Source organism: Toxotes jaculatrix, chromosome 9 (genome assembly GCF_017976425.1).
Source record: "Toxotes jaculatrix isolate fToxJac2 chromosome 9, fToxJac2.pri, whole genome shotgun sequence".
Classification (NCBI taxonomy): domain Eukaryota; kingdom Metazoa; phylum Chordata; class Actinopteri; family Toxotidae; genus Toxotes; species Toxotes jaculatrix.
Genome location: NC_054402.1, coordinates 23,524,162 through 23,551,605, shown reverse-complemented (window position 1 = coordinate 23,551,605; position 27,444 = coordinate 23,524,162). Strand labels below are relative to the sequence as shown.

The following is a 27,444-nucleotide window of genomic DNA, read 5'->3' as shown; positions in this document are numbered from 1 at the left end:
ATAGGGAGGTGGGCTTGTTTGTGCACCGCTCTCGCGCTGCTATAAAGCAGCAGCAATGAGAGATGAGAGGAGAAATAGTGAGTCAAAGAAATCACAGAGACACCCTGCGTGAGAGTCATCACCGCAGCTCGGAGTGTTTGCCGTCGAAGGACCTACAGACTGGGATCTGACTGAGGACGGAGCGGCACTGTCGGTCCTGAATCCACAGACACAGGTAAACTGTCCGCACCAAGGATGCTCCACGGTGGAGCGCTGACACACACGCTGCACTCAGGCTGGAGGACAGGCTGACTCATATTTTGGCGTGTCTCACACACACTCACAATCTCACAGTCTGAACCATGACAGCATCATATCGCAGCAGAGTGTTGTGCTTCACTTAAGAGCCTTTGCCTGTCTGTGTTTTCCTTTGTTTAAAGGCTGCACACACACACACACACACACACACAGAGCTGAGGCTGCAACAGCCTGTAACACAGTTATCAACTTCAAATCTCTGTTTATAACGGAGTCATTTCCTCTGATCGTTTCAGTGATTAATCATGTAAATTCTCTGCTAAACATACACGAGTGGTTAGTATGAACATCGGCTGAATCTGTTTCACTTCTTTCTTTCTTCCGTTTCCCTTTTATTTGGCTGGGCTGTATTAACGACAGCCCAGTGTGTACCAGCGTTGCATGAAACTTAGGATTTAATGTGTACATGAAAAGCGGTCCTGGTCCGTCAGGAACAGCAGGGATGCAGCAGAGCAGCGGCCGAGCTTTTTATTATCTGGGAGCGTTTTGTTGTCACTCGTCCTCTAGTTAACTGTCTTTGTTTCAGCAGTGTGATGGTGCTTCCTCGTACTGTTGTTGATACAGAACAGCTGAGCGCCACTTGCGTAGAAGTTGCTGAAATGCGAGCGGAAAAGAAGCGATGTGGTCTTCAAAATAAAAGCAACGCGAATACTTTCTTGAACGTGCAGAGCCCCGTCCAGTGTGAGAGGTCGTTCAGGGTCTTTGTCTTTGCTCTCACTCGGGGGCTGTCCGTGCATTCAGTTTTTCATAATCACAGTGATACACACTTAAAAGTCAACGCAAGACAAACACAAATCAAATTAGTAGAATGCATTAAACTTTTATTTTGAAAGCAGTAACCGGAGAGCCGATGTTTTGTTCTGACTTGCTCTTGACCGTGGAGAGGTGGTGGAGATGCAGATTGGGGCTGTGGGGGTGGGGGGTATTGTGCGGATGATTTCAGTCCAGTTCAGACCAGTTCCAGCTCCGCTCTTCATTCACCGCAATATATATACTCTGCCTTATTGTTCTCAGTGCGATGATGTGAAGACCTGCTGCTAAAAACACACTAGTTTCCGGTGATGTGTGGACTGTGCGGGGCCATGTCATCTTCTGCAGCTCTGTTTTCCATGCTCCTCAGTGCTGTGGAGGGAGATGAGAGACATGAAGTTGGTGTTCTGATAAAAAAAAAAAAAAACGCTCTGTCATATAAAAACAGGAAGACGGCGTTAAGTTTTCACCGCTGATTTCCAGAACACAACACAGTGGAATACAATAGAAAAATGTCCGTAAATGCCATTAATTTATGTGTTTGTATGAAAAATCTGAAGCTTCACAGTTTCCACATTACACAATAAAATAGCCAATTATTTCGTCGCTTGTTATCAATATGTAATTTATTTAATGAAGTGCTTTTGTAATGACGTGAACATGTTTTAAATATTCGTTAATTATCCAAATTAGATGACATTTATATTTGCATTAGGATTCAGTGTTTTATTGTTTCTTTGTGCGTGTAATTTTTAACGTATATGTTTTTTCTTAAATGTTAAAGTACAACACACAGTGTGTCGGGACCTTTTTTTTTTTTAATACGGTCTATGGTCAGGACAGATATAAGGCAGAGGCGCGAGCGCTGACAACCAGACCACAGCGACCATCTCGCGCCGCACTGGTTCGAACCGGCTGGAGCTCGCGCTGCTTTCACAGGCACGGGAGTTTTCTGTAAACTCAAGACTTGTTTTTACCAAAGTGGCTTTGTCACAGTCGACACACACGCACACACACACACACTTAGAGAGAGAGACATTTTTGTGTTCCAGCATCTGACTCAGAGTCTCTAGGTTGAATTTTTAATGTATAAAATAATCCGAACAACATTTTCCAACAATAAAGACCCTTGAAAAATATCCCCCCACCCACAGGGGATGAAGGCAACATCAGCCTCACGTGTAGCTGCTGCACGAGCTATGTCACTAACAGCCAATAGGAGATAACCTGTTAAACCCTCAAGCCAATCAGATATGTCAGGGGGCGGGAGTGTTTAATATTAAATGGTGTGGTGTGTACCCCTCAAAGACCTCAGCTGTTTTCTGTCTGTGATAGTCTTTTTCTAGACCACTACCATCATCATCATCATCATCATCATCATTAGGCTGGAACAAAGAAATATATATGTTGCAAGCACAAGGAGTTATTTCAGACACTTTATTGTGAAATCAATAGATCATAGTGTATATATATATAATTATAGGCAGAGCTAATAAAGTTCCCTGTAAGTATCAAAACAAGCAATGAGGCATGGTCGTCACATCATTATCATTTCTGACCATCATCCTGTTCTTGTCTCCAAGGCTCCAGCAGCCTCCTTCATCTCCCATCAGGCCAGTGCTTGCTGCTACCTCCCACTCAGCTGAGATGGCTCCCACCCTGGCCACAGCCTTCTCCCGCCGCTGGTGGATGGCGGTGACGGCGGTCATCGAGAACCTGCTTTTCTCTGCCGTGCTGCTCGGCTGGGGGTCGCTGCTTATCATGCTCAAATCTGAGGGCTTCTACTCCTACTTGTGCAAAGGACCAGGTGAGTCAGCTTCACGTGGGTTATCGCATTTAACTTCTACTTCACTACAGTTATTTGTTATAGTTACTGATTCTGGTGAGATGACTTCTCTCCACATGTTCAAACCTGTAGTCCTCAGCCCCAGATGACAGTGACTAAAGGGACGTCACCGGAGGCAGTTTATCAGACTTCAGCATATGCAGCATTCACTATATGCAGTAGTACTCCCCAACACCTGGAAACAGACTTTGATGTGTAAATTGAGTGGAGTTCTTCCAGCACTGCAGAGGGGCTTATTTCATGTAATTACACTTTGAACATAGGAATGACTATGAGATAAATGACATAGACTTTAATTGATGAGATTAGATACTGTAATTGTCATTCTTTTTCATCACGTGCTACACAAATATTACCGCTACTTTTATTACTACTACTGTTGCTGCTACTAACATGAGCATATTTGTCATGCAAATAAGCTACACACAGCCCATCTTAAGAGCTAACAGGCCTGTTTGCACCCACTATTTTACAAAAACACCCCAGTTAAGGGTTTTTTTAGTTTAATCAGAGTTTGTATGAGATGTTAATTGGACAACGGTGCATGCCGACGCCCTGAGTATCTTTGAGCTGCTGAGAAACCAAAGGCTTTCAACAGACTGACTTTAACACTCAGGGGTACTTTATGCTGAGTGGGTGTGGTGGAATTATGGAGATTTAAGGACACACAAACAAAAGTTTTGGGGTTTTTTTTTCTAGGGAGTGCTGAGGTTTCGCTTTAAAAACAGCCCCAACTTTTCCATATCCTACAGTTCTCCTTCATATTAGTGAGGTGTTATTTCCTCAGTGAGGACAGTGACCTTTGAAAGAAGCAGCTGTATATTAGCAAACACACTGGATTCGTATTGATCCAACAGCTGAGATTTCCTTATGGAAAACAAGTCAATATGCCAGTGGCAGGCAGACTCTCAACACGCTTCAAAAGCAGATGTGAAGTGCTCCTGCACCACCAACCAGCAGGTGTTATTTTATTATTACTTTATCCTGTCCCCGACTCTCTGTGATCAAAGGTGATGCAGGGAGCTGATGCACTCATCGTTAGCTCGTGTTTTTATGTCAGAATATTGCTTCAGCTTGGAAAAATCAAAATCAGATGAGGACTTTGGTTCCTCCGTACCAGGATTTGGTAACCGATCCTTGTCACAGTAGCAAATGTAGGTCAGGTAAAACACAACAACAACAACAACAACAACATACTAAAATCCATTGCCAGGGAGCAGATCCATGTGTGAATGAGACCATTCATCCCTTCATTCTCCACAGAGATGATCACACAGGCTGTTTTCTGTCTTTGTCTCTTTGATCCTCTGATGGAGTCTCTGTCTCTGTTTTCTCTCTTCGTATCCTATGAAGGAGCAGTGATGAAAGCCCCTCAGGGTTAATTTGTGCATATGAAACCTTTAAGTGGTGTGATCACTCCCACAGATTCATTCACAATGTCACATGACTTTGTCTGAGGGCACTGCTGTTGTCAGTGTATATATTTCCACAGTGCAGAACATTTCTGTAGATGTGAACGAACTGTGTTGACGTCTCACAGATAGTTTTTATTCTGTGGTCTATCAGTGGATACAGCATGTGAATGAAAAGCTGAGGGTGCACTGATGTTTTATTGAAAGAAGCCTGTTAACGTGATTGGATCAGGTTTAGGTATCTTGATATTAACTTGGCTGTTTCTACAGTGACCTAACCCCCACCCCATCACCACAGGTCCCCACTTACTTGTCCCCCACTCTCTGACCTGCTAAGAGGTGTTAACTCAGCAGTTTCGGTGTTTACCTGTAGCTGTGAGAAGCCTGTAATCAGGTCGAGAAGGTGCGACGTACACTGTTTTGTATATTTATTCACCCACAGTGCAGTCAGTGGATCCATTATTAGGTTTAAATGCCGTCATCAACATGTTTACATTGTGGAGAACTTGACAGGAAGTTGACTGTAAGAAGAGATCGGATTAAAGGAAAGGTTCACAGTTTTAAAAGTTTATCTTAAAACAACAGCCACATGTGCATATGGTCACTGTAATCAAACCACCTCTCCACAGGCACTGAAGAAATCCCATTGTAATGCGTTTCTAATGTGAGTAATGATCCACAATGAGTCGTGTTTCTAGCATGAAAATGTGAAGCTGTCCTTTAATCATAAAGTGGTTATTTGAATTTTTTTTGGCAGCATTCGCTTTTTTCTAAATACCCTGAAATGTGCTGCTTCCAAAATTGTTCACTGCAGTTTAAACAGAAAAACCAAAAAAAACTATACAGCACACTATGCAGGCACGTTGATGCTTAATTTAAAGGAAGAACTAACATGAAATGTCTTAGTAAGGTGTTGTTCAACCATGATCCTTAAACTCTACGGGATCAAAGAAACACAGTTCTTATAAGAGATACTTGGTTTCAGTGACCAGTCAGGCTGTGATGTGTGGCTCCCTCTGATCACCTCAGACTTTGGTGTGTAAAATCAGTTCCCCTTTAACAGCTCGTACCAGCTGGGCATACGCTGATGTTAGTAGGTTAGCAGGACAGGGAGTCAGTGATGAGAGGGCATTCAGAGGGCTGAGCTGGTCAGACCACAATGGCCCAGCACACTGTAAACTCTGCCCAGTGTTTGGCTGAGGAAACACAACACGACCACAACAAAGAGTATGTAAAGGAATTTTCACAAAGTGGCACGACCTACTGCAACAGCACATCTGATGATTTACAGTAAGAACTACAGTAGAAAAGGACCAGGAATTTTCCTGTTACTGCAGAACGGTCACATAGAGGCGTTTTTACATTTACAGGTCACACTGTGCATTATTTATCCTGCATGCAAATGTTCCCCTGCACATACCTCATTCGAATTAGCTACTCGAATTTCTACTCTGTGAATGTTTTTTGAAGAACATGCTCTTCTAGGTGTTAGTGAAACTCCGATAGTGTTCATCAGTTCAGGGCAGCCTGCTCTCCCACAGTGAGCTTGTGGTTTCTCTGGTGGTGTGAAGTGTTGTTGTTTGTCACACAGGAGAAACAGAGAAATGTACATTCACTCCTCTAACTCCTCAGCTGCTCTCACCTCCCTTTGTCGCGTTGTTTGTCTCAGCACCGCCAACTCACTGAGATTCTTGGTTGTTTTTAAAAGGTAGACCCAGTTTACTCAGCCACTGGAAGAGCTGGTTTCTTGCCAGTGTGAATGGTATGTTCCTCACGCCTAAAGGAAAGAAGACACTGTAAAATACTAGAGAAGCAGAGTACGCACATTTTGAGTGATTAACACTTCTTTCCTCCCTCTTCCTGTGTGTATCCACCCGTGTGTCTCATGTTGCCTTGAGGCTGCTAGATACAACCTTCTATCATCATTTAACCCATCACCTTTACACAATAGTGATTGTATCTTTATATAAGAATCCAATAATCACGAGGAGCAGCATGCTAATAGTTCACTGATGTGGCCACTGTTGAGGTTTGTGTATTGTAGGATGTCACAGCATCGTTCCTCCTCACGTCCTCTGTGATTGCTCTTCTGTTTGTTGCCTGTTCAACATGTGCCTGCCAGCATGGGCTGACTGCTTGGCCTGCGTTAATCCAGCTTGTAGCTTTCTTCAGATGATCATCCAGCTGCACACTGAGCGGAAAAACAGACAGACAGATGCTCCTCCATTTATAGTTAGATATGCTCAGAATCAGATAATCTACAGGTGAATAAAGTGACAACTCTGAAGCTAAGAAAACCAAACTGTTAGTACATTATAATAATCATTGAACCTCTGCTTGACATCAGCTGTATATATAGGAGAGGCTTATAGAGGAGGAGGGAGTGGCATGAACAGAGGAATTTGGCGAAACATACACACAAAAGCTCTTGTAGTGTTGACATGAATGAGAAACACCCTCTGAAGGGTAGCAGGTGTATGCAACGTGATTCATCAGGAGGAACCTTTCAGGGAAGATCGAGTCAGCCTTTATACCCTTGGGTGTGTTTGCCTATGTGTGTGTGTGTGTGTATGTTTGTGTTGTCAGGGCTCAACCCGTGTTGATTCAGGTTTGCTGCAGCCATTTGATTAGTCAGCATTTGGGGCCCCTGGGGGACAGATGCGGCTACCTTCTGTTAGTCCAACAGTCAGCACTTAATGCTCCAATACACCTCAAACACCAGCCTGAGAGGCAGAGCACATAATCCACCTATTGACAGGAGGATCTGATCACAAGGGCTTTCTGAAGTCTGATATCAGTGCATTTATCTGTCACTTTTTCCTCCAAACTGAATATCTGGACAATGGATCGGCATGAAATTTCATCCACACCTATAGATCTATAGATCATGGATCTATAGATGAAAAGTTGAACATTAATAATACCAACAAGGCAAACTCCATTTGCTAAGGAAGATAGTGAGGCACGATCGAAAGCGCCAGAACAGCTATTAAAAGGACTTTGTGGGAAGATTGTTTTGTCAATGAATATTTTATTGGTTCACTCCATAATTAGGATGTACTTGAATAAAATGCATCACAATGGAGGCTGTTGATTTTTAATGAAAGCCTGCAGATCATTGCAGCTCTGCGTCCTCATGTTAAATCCAGCTGGTCCTCTCAGCAGCTGCTTGTTTGGAGCTTGGAGCCATGAATTTATGTACCAGCATTAAAACAGCACTGCAGTCATCAGATGCTACATTACCTTTCACCTACTTGCATCCTCACAGGGCACGAGCAAGTTTTCTGCAGTGGGATGCGTTTAATACGACATAATAGCTTCCTGTTGTTCCTCTAAATTCTCCCCTAAGCTTTAGATAGGAGACCAGCGTCAATGCCTCATCCCTCCACCCTTCTACCTACAGCTGGCTCAGTAGAGGCTGAAATTAACATCATGCAAGCAGGTTTTCAGTTCTCTTGTTCTATTAGGTTCAGCAGGGACTTTAGCTGCTGTTAACAACTTGCCCCCAGGACTGAAATGAAGAAAACACTCTGATGACTAAGTACTTTATAGCTCCCGTCCTCCTCCAGACATGAAACATGTGGTAACTGCCTCTATTGTTTTCCTGGCAGTTTAACCAAAAACAAGTCAAGGTGAGCGAGGGCTTGTTTTCCTCCTTCAGTCCTCCTCTTTGTCTGTCTGTCTGTTAATAACAGCAGAGTTTCACCGGAGGCAACAGTCCGCTACAGCAGATAGACAAAAATAGACTCCACATGAACTCGGTGGACTGTGTTTACCACTGATTCAGCAGGAGGCAGACGGGGGGAAACTGTTACAGAGAGTTCCCCTCTACCATGCAGGGGTTCAGTTGTGACTATTTCTGGCAGCTGTTTACCCAGTATTGTGTTGTTTTCCTTCCTGAGTGTTTACTTGACCTTTAATAAGTCTGCTGGCTTCCCGATCAGTAACTCAGCCCTCAGATCAGAGAGGGAGAGGTGAATGTAGACGCTCAGGCCTCAGAGAGCAACATTAGACATGGGCTCCCCTGCAATTCCAAAAAGATATTTATATGAGCTCACACTGAAACCTCTGGACAAGTCAGCAGGTTCATTCCTGGTGTTGTTTCATAATCATAATTTCTGGTAGACAAAGAACAACGGGGCTTTTTTTTAAAAAAAGATGAGACCAGTAAAACAATTAAACAATTTAAAGTGTGATAATTTCACACTGTGGGAGTGTGAAATTATCGTATCACGCCGTCAGAAGTTCAGGTTCATTTTCATGTGGAACCACCAGCATAACTAAAGCAAAGCTTTAGGATCATCCAATTAACAAAACATTTCTGTTTCTGCATCTGACAGATCAGATCTGATATCTTTCTCTCTCTGCTCTCTCATTTTTCTCACCATCCAGTAAACAGCTCCGGCTTCAACTTCTCCGACTCGTCCATCTCTGGGATTAACAGCACAGCAGAAGAGTACCTGTTGATGAATGGCTGGCCCATCTGCAAGGACCAGGATGAGATGCTGAACCTGGCCTTCACCGTAGGCTCCTTCCTGCTGTCGGCCATCACTCTGCCCATGGGCATTGTAATGGACAAATATGGACCACGGAAGCTGAGACTTCTGGGCAGGTGAGGCTGGATAAGAAAATCTGACATGATATGTGTCAGACAGTTATGGCCTGTTTGGTTTATTGTTTATTGGTTTATTGACTTTGTTGAACTCATACCCATTACTCTGCGTGTTCCCAGCGCCTGCTTTGCCTTTTCCTGCCTGCTCATCGCCTATGGAGCCAGTGATCCCAACAGTATGTATCTTCACTCATGTCATCTCACATACATCACTTTAACAACATCATGTGTCCACTCAGGGGCTGCGCTCCCTCACACGCTGCTCTCAATCTTTTGTAGCTGAGCAGTATCATACAGCACATTTACACACAGGTGCATATCGTATATTGACGCAGCGGTGACATTTAAATCAAACAGATGGGATGTATGGGCGTTAAGTCAGCAGAGTCACCACATCTGTCTGTGTCACTAATCCTCTCTTTTTCCTGCAGATCTGTCCATTCTGATCTTCTTTGCTTTGGCGTTGAATGGGTTTGGAGGCATGTGCATGACCTTCACTTCTCTGACGGTGAGTAGGAAAGCTTTACTAAGATTACAAGACTTATATTTTCAGATTGAAGGTGCTTATAGTTCATTTTTGGTTTCACTGGTCAAATTATTCTACTTGTACTGCTGGAAGTTTACTTTTGTCAGAATAGAGAAACTTCTGAAAAGCATCTGAACTATCAGGAGACACTAATCAGACTAGGATTTGTAAAAGCAAAATGCCTGTGTTATTCATACGGCTGATTTTCAAATGCTGATCTTTGGCAAGATTTACAGTGAGGACATGACTGAATTTAGCACTGCCACGTTCACAGTGTAGCAACAATGTGAAGTGAAAGAGAGGGTAAGTGGACAGAGAGACAGGTGCATTAAAGAAAGAGGGGGAACATTTGAGAAGATGGATGGAGGAGGAGAGATAAAGTGAAAGATGACTGGCCAGCTGACAGGAGAAAGCAATGAGCAGTGACTTTTAGACAGGAGACGAGGGAGGGATGGAAAGCCAGTGGTCAGGATGATCCCATCAGTCAGAGGAAGTGCTACATCACAAGAGAGGAGGCCACGTGAGAGAGAGACAGAGAGAGAGAGAGAGAGAGAGAGAGAGAGAGTCATAGTGAGAGAGTGGCTAACAGAGAGTAAGTCTACATTAGTAATTTATCATTCACTCCTGCTCTGCTACTCTGGCTGGGAGCCAAAAAAAGACCTCTCCTCATTACTATTTAATCCACAAAAGGACACATGGAATCCCAGTGTGTGTGTGTGTGTGTGTGTGTGTTGTTGACAATGCAAGTCTACAGATGTGTAATTGTTCTAACAGCATAATAAGAGTGTTTACTGAAGGTGAAAGTGCATTTTTGTGCTTTGACTGAGTTCAGACACAGTTTCTGCAGCAGACTGCATCATATCCATTACACCAGAAGCAGACTGTTCACTAAAGGTGTCACTGAATGGCAGACATTTCTTTGCAAGTGCTGCTTGCAGCCTGAACCGTCTCTTACTTTATCACAAAGCACAGTGAGAGCAGAGACAGAGGAGACAAACAGGAAGCAGCGACTGTGGAAGGGAGTGTGTGTTTGCGTGTGTCTGGGACTCCCTCCTCCCTCCACAGCTTCCCAGTCTTTAGTCTCAGCCTGGTTGTTTTGGTCTTCTCCAGTTTCAGGTGTTCTCACTCGGCAACGCCTGACCTGCACACAACTGCCACAACTGTCTCATGCGTGTACAAGAGTACTGTACGTTACTTTACTGTATGTCAGCGTGTGTTTGACTGTGTGTTGTTATAGCTGTGTAGCGCCTCTAACCCACAGGGAGCTGAGTTACTACTCCCTGCAGGCCTCAACAAATATTTAATTTATGCTGCTGCTTCAGTGTGTGTGTGTGTGTCTGGGTGTGAGACAGGGTAAGTTCTGTTGTGTGGATGCTATGCTCGGGCTTTTCCCCTTCCCTGCCCTTTCCTGAATCTCTGGGTCAAGGGTTGTTACTAAGGAAAACAACTATTTAAAGAAACCTGTAACCTTTATCTCTCAGAGGGAGAAAGCTCTGACGCAGCATCTCAGGCATCATGGATCATTGAAACTCCACAGGTCAAGGTGACCCGCCCAACTCGCAGAGTGTGTATGTGTTTCAGTTGTATGGGACTAGAATCAGAGATTTCTTTCATCTTATTCTTCCACCTCTCTGCTTTCTCTCTTTGTGTCCGCTCCTTTCTTGCTGCTCTTAATGAGCCTAAACTGGACTATTTGGCTCCTTCCCCTCTTTCTTTGTTAGTTCTTCTCTTTATCTCTCTTTGCTTCACTTCCTCGTTCTCTCCTTTGGATGCACACTCAGCACTCACTGTTCCAACCTTGGAAAACAGGGAGTGAAGAGGAGGAGGAGGAGGAGCAGAAGGAGGTGGAGGGAGGGGCAGTCAGAGGCAGTCAGAGGCAGTCAGACCCTTCGCTGTTCTTCATTCCTCCCATTCTGAGCTTGTAAACAGCTTCATGTTACAGAAAATATAATAACAGGCGCCCTCTATACACATGCACACACACCCACAGGGGCACATGAAGCTCCTCCTCTTGTTCCTTGTCTCTTTCGTTGCACATGTTGAAGCCCCCTCTGCTTCCTGGTTTTGGTCTCCACGTCCGAAGCTCTGCTCACTGCCCTAATTTACATTCTAACTGATGCCTTATAATGTGTATTTCCTCTGTTCCCAGTCCCTTTTTTCTGTGTCACTGGACCATCTGGTAACATTCGTATACACCTGCGAGCTGGTTTGACAAATTACCTGACTGATTCTCTGCCTGAAATTGGCCATTGTTGTGGTTTTTAGTTGAAAAATCTAAATGTCCTGGACATATTTTCCTTAATGAATGAGCTTCTTCTGCCCGGTGAAGGGATGAGAGTGAGATCAGGCTGTGGACTATTTTTACCGTGCAGTAGATGGCAGGGTGAGACAGGACAGTATATGCTCTGTTTACTGCATATGACCACATGAAATGAAAAGACCGAAGGGAGAAGTGGGGGGGCTGAATGAATGCCAAAGGTCAAGAGTTGCTCAGTAATATGAGATTGGAGCAGGCCAGACACAGCAGCCGTTGCTGATATCAGGCTCATGTGGATGTGGCTTTGTGTAGCAGTGTGAATCGGGTAGCTTGCTGTTCCAGGTGCTTGCTAGATCTAATTTCTTAGGGTTTCACTCATTCAGACACATCTCCACCCATAAAGCTTTAAAAACATAAGACTTCTAATGAGAGGGAGCAGAACATAACATCATGGAGGTATGCAGTCTGGTGTTCATCATCGGGTGTTTGCTAATCCTACGGCCTCGCTTGGCTGCTGTGATGGATGGAGTCCTATCCTGTGCATCAGGACAGGACCAGTCAGAGCTGGTTCTCAGTGACCCAGCAGCAGGCAGCTGGAGTTTCCACTAGCTGCAGCAAACGCTCTTCCTTCTTTCATTTCTCGGTTCTTTCCTCTCAAATGGCTCCGTCCAGTTTCCTCTTTTTTCTCACTCGCCTGACTTTAGACTCAGCGTGTTTTCTCACTCCCTAGGCCTCTTTGTCACCTCACTCTCTGCCTTTTCCTTTGACATTTTCAACACTCAGCACACGGTCTTATCCTGAGTGGCTTACACCATATGTGAGAAAAGTGCAGGCCAGCCAGAAAGTTTGAAGCAGTCACAAGGAAAACTTTAACGTAAGCAAGTGTCTAAACTGGTTAGTGAGAAGAGTTTACTTTTACATATATTCACAATATGTTCCCAGACATGAAGGGTTAAAACAAGACAGACCCAGACTGAAGAAAAGATGTCAGTCTTGCCTGAAGCCCTGCTGAAATATCACCAGCAAGAGCTGGGTCACATGGTGTACGGTGCAGACAGCGTTCATCTCCTTTGCCTGCACTGATAACATTCAGTACTCTCACTCAGCGAGATAAAATCACAGCTGAGCAGGTTTCAACTGGTCCATGCGGTTACCTGACACAAATATTGCTAAAAACTGTAAAAACTGGTTTTACAGTATTAATAAGGGTCTACAGCCGTCCTCAGCTCGCAGCTCTGCAAGGCTCTGTGAGCTAAACACACTGATGTTTAGGAAGTACAGTGTTTACCATGGTCAACGTCTTAGTGTTAGCGTACTAACTGTCTAATTAGCAGGTTGGGTTAAATGAGTTCAGGTGGGTTCAGCCTCCTTCAGTGCCTTGCTGCTCTTCGTAAAGCCCTCTGAAAAGCTGCTCTTTTACTTTCACATCCAGGGACATTTAAAAACACTTACATCGCTCTAGGACATTCTGGCAGAGGCCCAGGAGCTGCTGGAGTGTTTTTAAATGTCTTTAGATTGTACAAAGAAAGTTTCCTTTGTCTAAACAACTACCATCAAAGAGATTTAAAACTTTCTATATTTCAGTTTTTTTAGTTTAGTTAATAGTTCGTTCATATTTACTTCCTTGACACATGTATGTCAAAATGTCAGACTGGGTCATGTCAAACGGCGGTGCTTGTATTAAATATTGAGTTACCTGGATACTGTTCAAACAAAAGCCTGAAGTGAATCTATTTATTGATCTGCTCTTTCTTCCTTTTAAGCACCTGTGTGTGTCTCAGGAGATATTGTGCCTATTTTTTTTTAGTAATTACAACAAATGCCACAAGACACCCCCTCCCACACCCCACTCCTCCCCTACCCCACCATCACCCTCACCACCCACCCCTCTGCACCTGCACCCGCTACGAATCAAACCCCGCCACCGAACCCTGATCATCTCCAGGTGACTGCCCTGAAGCTAAAATAGACCTTCAGTGGCTGTCCAAACACTGAGCCCATCTGTGTGTGTGTGTGTGTGTGTGTACCTTGCCACTCTCTGCATGGATACAGTGTGACTACAGAGCGAACAAAAGAGCAGTTGAGGGAAGAAGCAACAATAAAGTAGATGGTTGGCATCGTTGCTCTAAAGATGTAACTGCACCGGATTTCCCTCTGTGTTTTCCTTCACAGTTCGCAGAGATAAACTTCGTGATTCATTGATTGTAATAGATTTTAGGAGACTGGAGACTGAAGCAGCATTAGAAAAGCTAACTAGTGGCCACATCCATGTCCCCCTCAGGAGGTACTGTAATAACTCTGGTGACTCTTTGACTTTTCATCTTATGTCTTATGAACTAGTTCTGAGAAACCATAAACAGGCCCATGGCTCAAAGTGCAGTGGTGCTTAAGAGTGTTATTTATATGTATGAAGCATTTGTAGAACTCAGGTGCTTTTTAATGGGAGTTGAGTGAGAACGTGGTGGGAAATGTATCTTAAAAAGATAATAAGGTCAAATGTATGTTTGTAACATTTCAGACATATTTCATGGCAGTGACACGGGTCATGTTTGTTTTCTTGTTTCTGTGTACTGTTACTGTGCAGTCAGTTGCTTGTTGTGTTGGTTAGAACATAAAGCCACAGCAGGTTCTTTGTCCTCCAGTGTTTAACAGTCACAGTCACTTACCTGTCTGCCTGACTGATGTGTTATTGACTCCAGCAGCAAAAACACTGTTATCAGCTGCTTGTCAAGCCTGACAGCTGCTCCTCCCATCAACACACTCACTCACACTTCATCCTCACGTTGCTGAACCCATTAATCCCTACTTCTTCTTTCATGATTAGCACATCAAACTGGTTTGTGGCAGGTTTTTGGGAAGCAGTGGTCTCAGCAGCTGACTGTGACTCAGACCTTGTAACCCAGCGAAACTCCCAATGTGATGTAAGTGCTTTAACGGGCTAATCCTCAGTAGCATCATAAGGACAAGATGTGGATTTGGCTCACACAGATGGAAGATTTGTGGTTTTGGTCTCTGGCACTGCGCAGCTCACTCATGCGTTCGTAGAAATTATTGCCAGTGGTGCTTCAACCAAATGAACCTGTTCCCAGGGTAAATAAACAGAAGCCGGTGTGTTAGCAGGAGAGACACCGTGGAGGTGAATGACAGAGCGGTTAGGGACTGACTTATCCACACTGCAGTGGCCTTATTCCCTAAATATCTGGAATTCTAAATGGAAAATTGTTAATTTTAACTAATGACTGTACAATAAATACCAGGGTGGTGTGTTGAGAAGCTTGCTTTGTAAAAAAAAAACACACACACTTTCTTCAGCCAAAAAGAAAAATTACCATTCTCTCTCCACCTTTTCAGAGCCCAGTAATAATTTCCACACAGTCCCTTGCTCCAAAGTTTACCCACTGATTTCCTAGATTTATGCTAATAATAGAGCTCTTACAATTGGACAACTAGACATAAAAAAAATCACAGACTAAAGGGTGAGGAAGTGACAGAGTACCAGTGGGGAAATCTGAACCTGTTGACTCTGCATAGATATCATGAGTTGGCCTTGATTTGTCGTGACCACATCAAGTCTGCTGAGCTAGACACATGCTGAGCTGGTCGTTTGTGTCTCCTCTCCTCTCTCTCTTTCTCTCCTCTTCTCCCTTCTCTCCTCTCCAACTGGGCCAGAGGTCACCCATCCTCCCCCTCATGTTGTCAGTTCTCCTGTAAAGTGTCATAACTGGATACTTGCAGCTGACTGCCGCTGCAGAGAAACAGGAGTGGGCGAATTCGGGGGCCCTTGTTATTTTGGATGTCGTGGCAGGGGCGTAGCGGTTTTTGTAGCTCACCTTTGGTCCAATTAATGCGGGGAGTGACGTCTGTGTGGGGTGAGAGGGTTCAACCGTCTAACTAACAAGCTGCACCCCTGTGGTGAACACAGTGGCTGGATGGACGGGTGGACGGACAGATGAGGACAGTGAGAGAGGGCCTGGAGGAAATTGTCAGTACAGTTTTGCAGCTTATGACCCATAATAATGTCACACCCTAATAAATTTAGTTCACTTCCCCCGCTCTTTCACCAGGGACTCACTCCTCTCTCTGGTGTTGGAGTCTGATTTCCTCTTCCCCATGTTAAAGCCCTATTGTCCAGGTGGCACAAATTAAACATCACGCAGACAGAGATGATAAATCTCTGAGCCACATGTTGCTCTCACGCTCTCTGTTGCAGTTTTTTTGCGCATTGTTTTTGACTTCCTGAAGAAGGCTGTTTACGGTTTGAAGTTGCCTGGTTAAGAACAGCGTGTGCTCTTGTCTCGAGTTGAGGGTTGAGCGTCATTGTGCAAGACGACTCTGAGCTGCTTCAAACCCTGGAACAAAAACAGTGAGAGAAACAACCCTGCTGCAGGCAGCTCTGGGTGTACTTTGTGGGGACAAGCCTATCAATAGCTGGTAAAGTAGAACACTAGGGTGAAGTATTGTGAAGTATGGTGAAATAAGCCTGCATGTGTGCAGTTTGCTATTCTTTCACACTGAGTGATCTTTTGTAGGTTTAAGTGGGTTGTATAAAGAGAAAACATGACAGAGATTAGAGCGAAACTGAAGTAATATGGCATTTACAGGATAATACTAAATGCTAAAAGTCTATTGAACTGAGCGAAGGTGTGTTTTATTGCTCATGAATTAAACTTTAAATTTGTAAAAGGGTGAAGGTTCTGTGTCAGTTCGAAGTTCATCACTGAAGCACTGGGGTGATACACTTCAGGGCGTTTTCTTCTCTTCCACGGTGAAATTCAAGAAGCTTGAGACCAGTCCATACAAGAGGATAATTGATTTTTCTCCTATAAGCCCTGCGGTAATTGTGTTTCATGGTAATGTAAATCATATTCAGATGTCATAAAGAGGTCAAGATCAAGATTGTCCACTGTGTTTTCATTGAATCTCCAGACATCAAGTCTTTATATGAACCCGCTCTGTGTTGTGTTCAAGTTTGCAGCTTTATTTATTTATTTGTTTGTTTGCTCTCTGCTGTCTCCGTAGCTCCCCAACATGTTTGGAGACCTGAGGTCGACCTTCATCGCCCTGATGATTGGATCATACGCCTCCTCTGCTGTCACCTTCCCGGGCATTAAGGTAATGTTGATTGTGCAGTCGTTTACCTCACCTATTCATTCATCTGTCCTCGTTTGTCACGAACAGTCCTCTTCAAAGGCGATTCTCTCAGAAAGAATGACACTGCTATAACAGAATGTGTTATTGATTCTCCATTATGATGGATTTGTTTGGGTGCCCGCCTGTAGGTGATCTACGATCTGGGTGCCACCTTCATCTCCATTCTGCTGGTTTGGGCCGGCTGTGCCTGCCTCGTCTTCCTCAACTGCTTCATCAACTGGCCCCTGGAGCCTTTCCCCGGTCCAGAGGATATGGATTTCACGTAAGATAAACAGACACACACTCTTTCTGGCGTACACACAAAGGAATATAAAACGTCTGTAGCTTTCAGTGATCATTGTCAAGCAGCCATTGTAATGCGATTAGCTAACCTCGGGTTTATTCCTGCTGTAAATGCATTGTCACTGAGCCCAGACAGCCTGCATTCTCCACAGAGATCATTGTATCACCACACACATGTATAAGATTGCATAGACATACATGCTCATACGCTCATGCACAGTAAATCCCAGTGTAATGCAGCAGAGGCCAAGTGAGCCCTAAAGACAGGAAAGACCATAAGACCAGATGATCAGGCGGCTTTGCTCTCATTCACCTGGATCTTTGGTTTTCTCCTGTCTTGTCTCTTTTCCTTTCTCTCTCCCTGCAGATGTTTTTTTTCCCTTCCATCGTATATTCCTCCTCCTGGTTTCATACATGATATTAGATTTTTTTTTTTCTGTGCTTACTATCATCTTGCACCTTCTTTCCTCAGGGTGAAGATCAAGTTCAGCTGGCTGGGCTTTGACCACAAGATCACGGGGAAGCAGTTTTATCGGCAGGTGACCACCGTGGGGCGCCGCCTCAGCGTTGGCAACTCCATCAAGCAACAGCACCAGCCACCCAAAGACCTGGCCACGCAGGAGGCCAACAAGCTGTGCCTGTCCACTGTCGACCTGGAGGTGAAGTGCAAGGCTGAGGAAGAGAGTAAGTCGGAAACACAAGATCTAACTTAGAAGTCCCCATAATGTTAGGAATCTGTAGTAAGGTGGTAGTCAAAGTAAAAATGTTGCGGTTTCTGGTGTTGCATTCGCTTCACACAAGCCCATTCACAGATTTTTTTTTGGTAGCTTTTGCTGCCATCTGATCATCAAAACTGGAAACCCTAACATGCTGCTGAGAGGATGTCACTTCTGTCTGTGAAATCCAAACGGTGAAGCAGAGCTTTTCAAAAACACAGAGACGTCAACATAAGTGCTCCTTGTGCTCAAATGATTCAGTCCTGAGCAAAGGCCCCCTCTGCCAACTTATGAATATTCATCCAAGCATCTCAAAAGCCAGTCTGCCGGTCGAGTCGATGTTGTGAATGAACTGAGCAGGAGAGCTGCTCCGGCTGCCAGATTTGTCTAAAAGCTTCATGACAGACAAAGGCCTTGAAAACAACAGTCCATCCCACAGTCCTGGGGAGGAATAATGATATGACCCCTGTAGTTAGTTCTCCACTGAGAACCAAGTCATTAAGTTATTCCTTTTCTCTTACACACGTTTGTAAGATTGTTTGATATCATTCAGTATTAATGAGGAGATTCGATTTCAAATTTTGTTTTTAATGACAGCTTGCTCATAATTACTTTGAAAACAATAAATGATGAGATCTTATCACAATTTGACTCAGCTGAAAGTCAATAAACATGATGATACTGAATCAATAAACAGCTCTATATACAATGTACAGCAGCTGTTGTATGTGGAAAAATTCATATACGTAACCTGCCCAGGACCAGATGGCAGACAGACAAAGTTAGCGGCCGGCAGCTGAACCTGGGTATTTAGCTTCTAAAAAGCCAGATGTTATTTTCAGGAGTTGGTGGACACAACAAAGATAAAAGGAACGCGAATAAGACTTACATCTTATCAGGTGACTCCTAATGAATGTAACTAATGTGCCTGCTATCTCTGTCAATGGGCCAATACATTTACTAAGCTATTTGTTAGGACAACTTAAAAAGCTGATAATATCTCTTGAGACTAAGGAAAAGACTCCTTGAAAAAATAACAGTATGAGTTTTGTTTTGTGTATTTGCAGAGTGTAAACTCCTTCTCAGAACATTCAAATTTCTATATTCCCTTAAAAAATACAGGGGACGCCAATTTCCTGAGCTGTCCTCTTCAAAATGATAACTCTAAGAGCACTGTTGCATTCAAATCTAAGTAACGTATGTTTGGAAAGTCACACACACACACACACACACACACACACACACACACACACACACACACACACACACACACACACACACACACACAGCTTCATCACCTCTTAGCTCTGAAAAACATAAAGCCTCAGCTCCTGACCTACATCTGTACACACAAGCACCCAGTACAATCCCTGTTGTGCCTCTAAGTTGCCCCTTTACCTCTGCCCTACATCCATGCTAAGCTAACTTCCATTAGGGCTACACCTACAGGCCTCCTCAGGGCCTCCTGGCTTTCACACCGGGGTCAGGGACTCCCACAAGGGGGGGGGGGGGGGGGGGGGGGGGTTTGGGGTATGTCTTGGTTTCTTTGCCAAATGGACCGTGGAATTGGTTCGGACCCTGTTTTTAGAAAAGCTTCTCAGCAGGTGTGTGGCATGCTGGCAGGGAGCTCTTGAGGGGCGTTGTTGTGGGTTGAAGTATCAGCCGGTCCAAGTGTGTGTGTGTGTGTGTTTCTGTGTGTATTTGGAGTGCAGTCAGGACGCTCATGGTTGGTTTCATAACAGCTGGACATGTTCCGTCTGTCAGGAGCTTTAAAGAGGTCCATATTACACACTCGCACACAGACCTGCTCCCCACTCATTCTGCTCTAATCTGACGGCAGCTCTGAAAGTTGCAGTGTATTTTCTTAGTACTTATAATTGAACACATATTGTTTTTGTTTTTTTATTGCCAGTGACAAACAGTACTAGTTTGGTATGTACACTACATTTTGAGCCAGCACTGATTCTGAGGTGTTCTGACTTTTTATTGTGTAATGACAAGTAGCGTCTTGATGATCAATGCAGTAACAGTATAAAAAGTGAATTGTAATAACTTTGGTGTTTCTGCAGACTTTCATCTTTTGTGCTTATCAACAAATGTTAAGATGCTTACACTCTAAGCTAAGATAGCGATCATTGTAAATATCATACCTGCTAACCATCAGCATGCTTATGTTGTCATTATGAGCTTGTTAGCATGGTTACATTTGCATTTAGATAGCACAGGAGCTGTATAGCTGTAGATCCTATTTTATATTCTGTTTGGACCAGAGGCAGAAATACAGATAGATTGTTAATGTTAATGCACATTTAGTTTCTTATATCATGCTCTGATTCTAATAGCTATGAAGCAATGTGTGGCTAACAGTGCTTGTGAAACATGATAATGCCTTACAAGCATGACCTGTTGCCAAACGATTGCCTTAATTAAGCCTCGGATGAATACCTGTTGTTCTGGGTAATAACCCCATCTGCTCCGTCTGTGCACCCACCATTAATTGGTTTGTCCAGTGCTTCGCCATATGGGAAGTTGTGTCCATTTTCCATTTATATTCACAAGTTTGATTAATGATCAACTTTTCCTAGAACCCACCTTTCTTTTAGTGCCCTGGTCACACAGCTTCTCATGCAGGTTAAGACACGTTACCGTGGCACCGAAGGGCAAGTGGGAATATTTAGATGACAATCTCTTCCCTCCACTTTGCAGCAGACGTACCCTGGGGAGGAAGCACACAGGTGTAGTTTTCCATCATATGAAAAGAGTGTGGAAAGTGAAAAGAGACATTAAATCTCATGTAGGGGGGGGAGCATGTGTGGGCCTGTAGCTGTCTGAGCTGCTGCTTTACCTGCAGACTGCAGAGGCTTAGAAGAGATCATGTAGGTTGTGTATTGAAATGCAAAACAGGGAGTATTGTTCTGCTTCAATGAAAGGTTGTACAAATGAACAATATGTTTTTCTGTCCAGATATAAAGGCCTCTGAGGCAACATTTACTCCTTCATTTAGCAGTTTTTTGCTTTAAATGTGTCTCTTGGAGTCTCCCCATGTGTAAGATCCCAGGATCATCCTTCTAAACTTTTTTTTATACATGTTATTAAGAAGTAATTTTGTGATCAGACAAAAATGCCTGCTGTGCATCCAGAATAATAAGATGCTTTCCTGGTTAGAAACCAATGTTTAAATCCAGCATTTCTCTTTTTCTCCGCTGGTACATGCAATAAATCTACATCCTGTTGGTTTTGCAAACATTTTATCTTTCCTTTACCATGGATATCTGTGAGATTATGAAAATACCTTTTAATATACAATCTGCTTCTGGATAACATGTTAAAAAGATTTGCATAGGGAACATATAACCACATAAGGTAATGTGTGGTACTATCATGTTGCTATTTCTTGCTGTTTTTACTTAGAGAAATCAATCACTGTATTTTGTTATAACAGTAGGGAAAACTGTGAAAAACACTAGCTTTCATGCAGCTCTGTGCAGGAAAAATCTCCCTCTAATAAATGTAAACACTGTTGAGGATGATATTTTCTGATATTTCATAATTAAGTTACTGTCTCTCTGCTATGTTAGCAAACTGATGTGATCTAGCCTTGACTCTAATGGCCTGTTCTCTCTCATTTCCTCTGCAGCTCAGTCCTTCATGAAAAGTATCTTCAGTCCCATCTTCTTACTGAGCCTCATCACCATGTGTGTGACTCAGCTGCGACTCATCTTCTACATGGGGGCCATGAACACCATCTTGGAGTCCCTGACAGAGGGAGACCTGAGCACAGGTGTGTGTCGCTTTTACTTTTTATCTTCAACATCTGACCGCAAACATTTAACTGTGCTGCAGTGAGCGTTTACTTCTTACTTTTCTGTCTGCTCTCTGACACCTAACAATCCTCTCCCTGCTGGTTTCTGCTCAGCTAAACTGCTAAAATGTCTTGTTGTTAACTCAGCTCTGTCTTTCCCTTTCCGTTCGTCTCTCTTGCTCTTTCTCTTTTCCTGTCATGCTGGCTTCCTGCTGCTGTTGCAGTGGAGAGGATGCAAGTGGGTAAGAGACCTCAGGCCAAAGTTACAAAGATCAAACCACCTACACTCCTCACCTCCTCTCCCCAGCTGTCTGTCTATCTTTTCTGTCTTGTGAAAGCATGAAGTGTAAAATGTGTGGTCATGACCCAAAAAGCCCTATGACATTTACAAAACTGTCCTCCTGTCAGTGTACAGTGTGTTTACTTATTTCCCTCTAAACTCTTCAGCCCATTCATTTCATGTTCAACTCCCAAAATATAACATAAGAACATGATAATAACTCCATCTGTACTGTTGTCTATCTCTCAGTGAGCGTCTACACATCCATCTTTGGCGTGCTCCAGCTATTATGTCTGGTCACCTCTCCTGTGATTGGCTACGTCATGGACTGGAGACTCAAAGACTGTGAGGACGAGAATGACAAGAGTGTCAAGAGGTGAGGGTGCACACAAAAACACATTTAGATAGAGAACACAGAAGAAGAAGAAGAAGAAGAAGAAAAAAGCAGCTGCTCAAAAAAAAAAAAGAAGCCTGACTCTATTTAATTCTGTTTTGTTTCATTAGGGAGCCTGGTCAGCCCCGTCGCCCCGGCAAACAGATCCAGAAGATCATCAACGCTACCAGAGCCTTCATTTTCACCAACCTGCTCCTGGTTGGATTTGGAATCACCTGTATCATCCCCAGCCTGCCCCTCCAGGTACACACACACACACACACACACACACACACACACACACCAGTGGATAGAGAACTATTTTATTTCTTTTAAACATTTTGGGGTATGCACATTTCCCAGCATGTGCGGCTATAGCCCCCGAGTCTCCTCACAGAGAGGGTTACCACTGCAGAGAGAGAGAGAGAGAGACTGAGAGATGTACATGATGTTCAAACAGGAGATACTCACATGGCAATGCAGCTACTGATATTTCTAAGTACTTTAGCGACACCTACTGGACAATAGAGTCATAGCATGTTATTTACTCATGCTGGATCTCACCTATCAAAGATGAAAAGCATTTGTCAGTGAGAACTGGACAGCTGCTTAATGGAGTTTCTCTCTTTTTTCTCTTTTCTCCTCCTCTTCAGATTCTGTCCTTCATCCTGCACACCATTGTCAGAGGCTTCATCCACTCTGCAGTCGGAGGCCTCTATGCAGCTGTGTAAGTCTAATGGCATAAAGACACAATGATACTGCATAAAACCATAGCACCATAGAATATACCGTTGACTAAATAGACCACATGGTCAAAAGTAAGTGTACACCTGAATATAACACCATTATGTGATTGTGGAACGTCTCATTCCAAACCACAGATAGTGCATCATTATTCACTTCAGTACACTCAGGGGGTTTTGTTTCTGATATGACCACTGGCTCACTGTGGCTATTGTTGGCTAACATTAGGAAACATTAGTTAAATTTTGCTGTATAACAGATATTACTGAGTCACTTTACTTGCTTGATGACTCTTTGTACTTGTGCTACCTACTACAGAGTAGGCTTTAGCTTTATCCCATAATTGTCCCCACAAGTTGTTGAGCTTGATAGTCTTGCTTTAATTGGAACAAAGTGTCTTAACTCGTGATATATACATGTGTGAATTTACCTTCTGAGACACTTGTTTGTCCCCTGCAGGTACCCGTCCTCTCAGTTTGGCAGCCTGACAGGCATGCAGTCTCTGATCAGCGCTCTGTTCGCCCTGCTCCAGCAGCCTCTCTTCATGGCCATGGTGGGACCCCTGAATGGAGACCCTTTGTGGGTGAGTGAAAGAGCACGCACAGTGGGAAATAAATAGACCTTCGAACATTTGAATTCAAAGCTAGTCAGAGGCTCACATCATTATGTTGGTTGACCCTTGTGCTGTCCTCAGGTGAACGTGGGCCTGCTGGTGCTGAGCATGCTGGGATTCTGCCTGCCCTTCTACCTGCTGTGCCACAGCCGTCACCTCCAGCGCCTCAGAGACGAGCGCGACGAGGATCCCAAGATCTACGTCAAGATCAACAACGGTAGCAAGCCCGAGGCCTCCGTCTAGACCTGGACAAGGAATGGAGAGTTCTACACTAAAAGGAGAAGGGCAGAGAGAAGAAGAGAGGGAGGAGAGAGTGGTGGAGGTCACTTGTGGGACACTTGTGATAAATGCGCTCACTCTGTCCTCCAGCGCCTCTCTCAGTTCATCTAATGACTCACAAATCCCTTACATTCCCCCCACACACACACACACACTTTCACACAGACTCTCCATTATACTGCCATATTGCCACTTGGCCAAACGTGACTACACACCACTGTGACAACCAGTTTGACCCTCCTTCATCTGTTCAGCATACACAGTGAGAAGCCTGACACACACATACACATCCTCTTCCAGCCCTGTGGGGATGTGTGTGAGGGAGGGGGGGTGCGGCTCACCCCACCCTTCACCCCTCCCCCCGACTGCATCTCTGAAATGAGAAGAAAAAAGACTAATGGGAGAAAGAGGAAACAACTGCAGACTTTTTGTTTTTGCCCAAATGACTCCTCTACTTCACTCTTGCCATTTTTATTCCACACTGTTACACTGGTCACTGATGGTCGTCAGGTGTAGCCTCTGTCAGTCCTCCTCAAAAACCACAGAAGAAGAAGAAGAAGAGGATGTCAGCCAATGGAAAGTGAAGAGACCTCGGAGGAGACAAATTCTCAGCGACAGTATTGCGCTTTTAAGACACATAACAACAAACAAAAACTTGTGCGCTGTGAACATGTTGTAACCATGGGTTAACCATGACAGTACAAGCCAGTGTTTAATGAGGCTGCTTGTGATGACTAAAACATCCCATGGGAGACAAATAGGTCACACACACACACAAGCATCACCTCTGGTCATGACATCTCTGCGTCCTCTTGTGCTCGAGGGCATTACCTGAATAAGAATCCACAGACAGCAGTATTGGTAGCAGTTCAGATTGAGACACGTGGTATGATAAGTTAGGAGAAAACCGTGCAGCATCTCTGCGTGTGTGTTACATAATGCAGTGTGAGAGACTGGTCACTGATGCCAGTGATGACGGTGCTGGTCCTATATTACAGTCTCACTCAGTCACTAGCGCAGGAAGACACTCAACTTGCCATGTCGGTCTAGTTTTTGTTTTCTAAATCATGAATTCCTGATGTATGTACGCAATATGTAACCGTTTGTTGTTGTTGGGTTTTTTTTTTTCCAAATGTATTTATTGCAATATGTTTGCGGATGTGCTGTTAAATCTTTTGTCCCTGTGCGTGATCTGAAGACTTGAAAGAGGGGATGTGCTTAGAGAAGGTAGACGGGACAAAGATTAGATGGAGTGTGTTTTTAAAGGCTGTAGTGGTGTAGAGGTGGAGCCCCGTGTTGTTCTCCTTGTTAGACACATGAATTTAGAATTTCAATTTGTTGTAGCAATAAGTGCTTCTGTGGGGAGCTGGGCAACACGTTGACACACAATCACACACACACACACACACAGGCAAATATGTGTACATTTTATGGACTGTGTTGCTGAATCACAAAAGGTGCTAGTTAAATACAGAAACGTGTTTTGTGTATTCTGCTTTAAGGGGAAGTTGAAGTCATTTTTACCACAAACGCAACTAATCACCATCAATTTACTAGCGAGACCTGCTTTTTCAGTGAATTTCCAAAGAACCAATCAACTTACATTTCAGATGACAACTGCTCTTTGCTTCTTATCGGTTATGTGGTAATTCTGCACCATAAGGCAACGTGCAACCACAGCAACACCTCTGGGAAACTTGAATTCACCTCTCAAAGACATAAAGGGACATTAGCTTGAAGGTAGCAAGCTGATAAAGACACATTCCTCCCACTTCTGAGAAAAGCAGAGCATGATGAGACAACACAGACAATAAGGAGTCTTTGTCTTTGACATAAAAGCCCAGAGCAGAAGCGTGGAGAATGATACAGAGAGATAATATTTGCAATGTGATTCAGTCCGCTGTCTTCATATGCCACAGAGTGAAGCTCCTCAGATATTTTCTGCCTGGCAGTAATTCACAGAGGCACTTCCAAAGACAGCCGTGACCCTCAGAGTGCCTCTCTATGTGTACAGATGATGGGAGGAGTGGATTCAGGCAGGATGTGGCACACCCAGTCCCTCTCTCCCTCCCTCCCTCCACCTATCTATCTATCTATCGCTTTCATCCACCCATCAGTCCACAAAAATGTTTACTGACGACAGAACTGAGAGACAAGCCTCTGCTACCATCAGAGGCTCCCAGTGAATGACTAAGTGAGAAATGAATGGCACATGATGCACTTTAGACCTCTAAAATGGACCTCGTGTATTTCTGAATGGTCTGCTCCCACTGTATCGTACACACAGTGCATGGCTGCTTACTGGTGGTGCATGATGCAAAGAATGTATACTCAGAGCTTCAGATGTAGATTTGTAATTCAGAACATGGAAAGGAAAAGATGCTGTTATTTTTTTATGCTCAGAAAAAAAAACCCTATTGCTTCACATGTTCATTATGTTGCCTTTATGTGCGCGGACAGTGTGGCAGAGTCTTGTCTCTCAGTTCAGTCACTTTCATAAGCTTAGATCAGAGCCGTAGGCACATTCATCCTCGCTAAACTGCATGAGTTCGTCACCTGTAAAGGATCAGAGAAAACATGTACAAAATGTATTTGCTGTGTGCAAACCTTACAATTTCACAATTTGTGTTTTCACCTCATGAAATCTTATTGACATTTGTCATATAAGTCCTAGTGTGCTGGAGTGTCCTTATATTACAGTGTCTTCACAGGATTTTAAGAATAGAGATGACAGGCAGGGACAGACTTACTCTGACGCAGTTCTTAACTCCAGCACTATGAATGTGGGTGATTATGGATGATGATTTTTCATTTTGCTTGGTAGCTCATCCTCAACTCACTCAAATCAGCTAATACACAGACTGTTTCTCTTAAGCCACCGTCTGTAACCTTGTGATCTTTAAGCCTGGGTAAATGAGTGATGGGTTATCAGGTGAAACCATCATTCCCTCAAAGTGGGAAACTAATCAGCACTTTCCTTCACTGCCATACCTTAAATGACCCACCCTGTCCTCAACGCCATCACCTTCCTGGTCTAATCTCAACTTCCTAGGATAGGGATTCTGCATTGCAGTAGTTTGGTTGATTGATTGATGTACTGATGAATTGTTTATTCTCTGAAAGATGAATCCTAGCGTCAGCATTTGCTTGAGGGTGTTTTTCTGGCTCTGTGTGATGACAGGAAATGGGGATTTTAGCTGAAACACTGACGGCTTGTTTCCCTCCCCTGGCATGCACGTTTTGTGACTTTTCTACCTACCATGTCTCGGTTTAGTTTAGTTGTATTTCATTTTATTTTTTTCTTCTCTGATGTTTACGAGAATGTGTGTTTTCATGGTCTTATATTGGATATTTGGTTTTCTTTTGTCTTGTACGACAGTATAGCCATTGTCACTGACATTTCACGTTATGTTGTTTCAACTGAAAGAAAAAAAAAGACAGATCAATATATGAAGCAAAATAAACCCAATGATTTGTATAGATGTGTCTCTGATTTTAAATGGC

The 27,444-nt window shown here is 43.7% G+C and overlaps 1 protein-coding gene across 1 annotated transcript; it reads left to right on the top strand.

The window, feature by feature from the left end:
- Positions 1–58: 58 nt before the first annotated feature.
- Positions 59–27,418, top strand: LOC121187653 (large neutral amino acids transporter small subunit 4-like). The gene is made up of 14 exons (XM_041046998.1): positions 59–214; positions 2,631–2,854; positions 8,698–8,917; positions 9,038–9,093; positions 9,349–9,425; positions 16,720–16,812; positions 16,980–17,113; positions 17,606–17,817; positions 21,487–21,630; positions 22,181–22,307; positions 22,436–22,568; positions 22,958–23,031; positions 23,508–23,631; positions 23,743–27,418. The coding sequence occupies exons 2-14, from the start codon at positions 2,695–2,697 to the stop codon at positions 23,902–23,904; spliced, it is 1,716 nt and encodes a 571-aa protein (XP_040902932.1). The 5' UTR covers positions 59–214; positions 2,631–2,694; the 3' UTR covers positions 23,905–27,418.
- The last annotated feature ends 26 nt before the right edge of the window (positions 27,419–27,444 follow it).

Coding starts and splice junctions, on each gene's coding strand:
- LOC121187653 (XM_041046998.1), top strand. CDS start 2,695: ATGGCTCCCACCCTGGCCACAGCCTTCTCCCGCCGCTGGTGGATGGCG. Junction 17,818..21,486: donor GTGCAAGGCTGAGGAAGAGA/GTAAGTCGGAAA, acceptor TTTCCTCTGCAG/CTCAGTCCTTCATGAAAAGT. Junction 22,308..22,435: donor AATGACAAGAGTGTCAAGAG/GTGAGGGTGCAC, acceptor TTGTTTCATTAG/GGAGCCTGGTCAGCCCCGTC.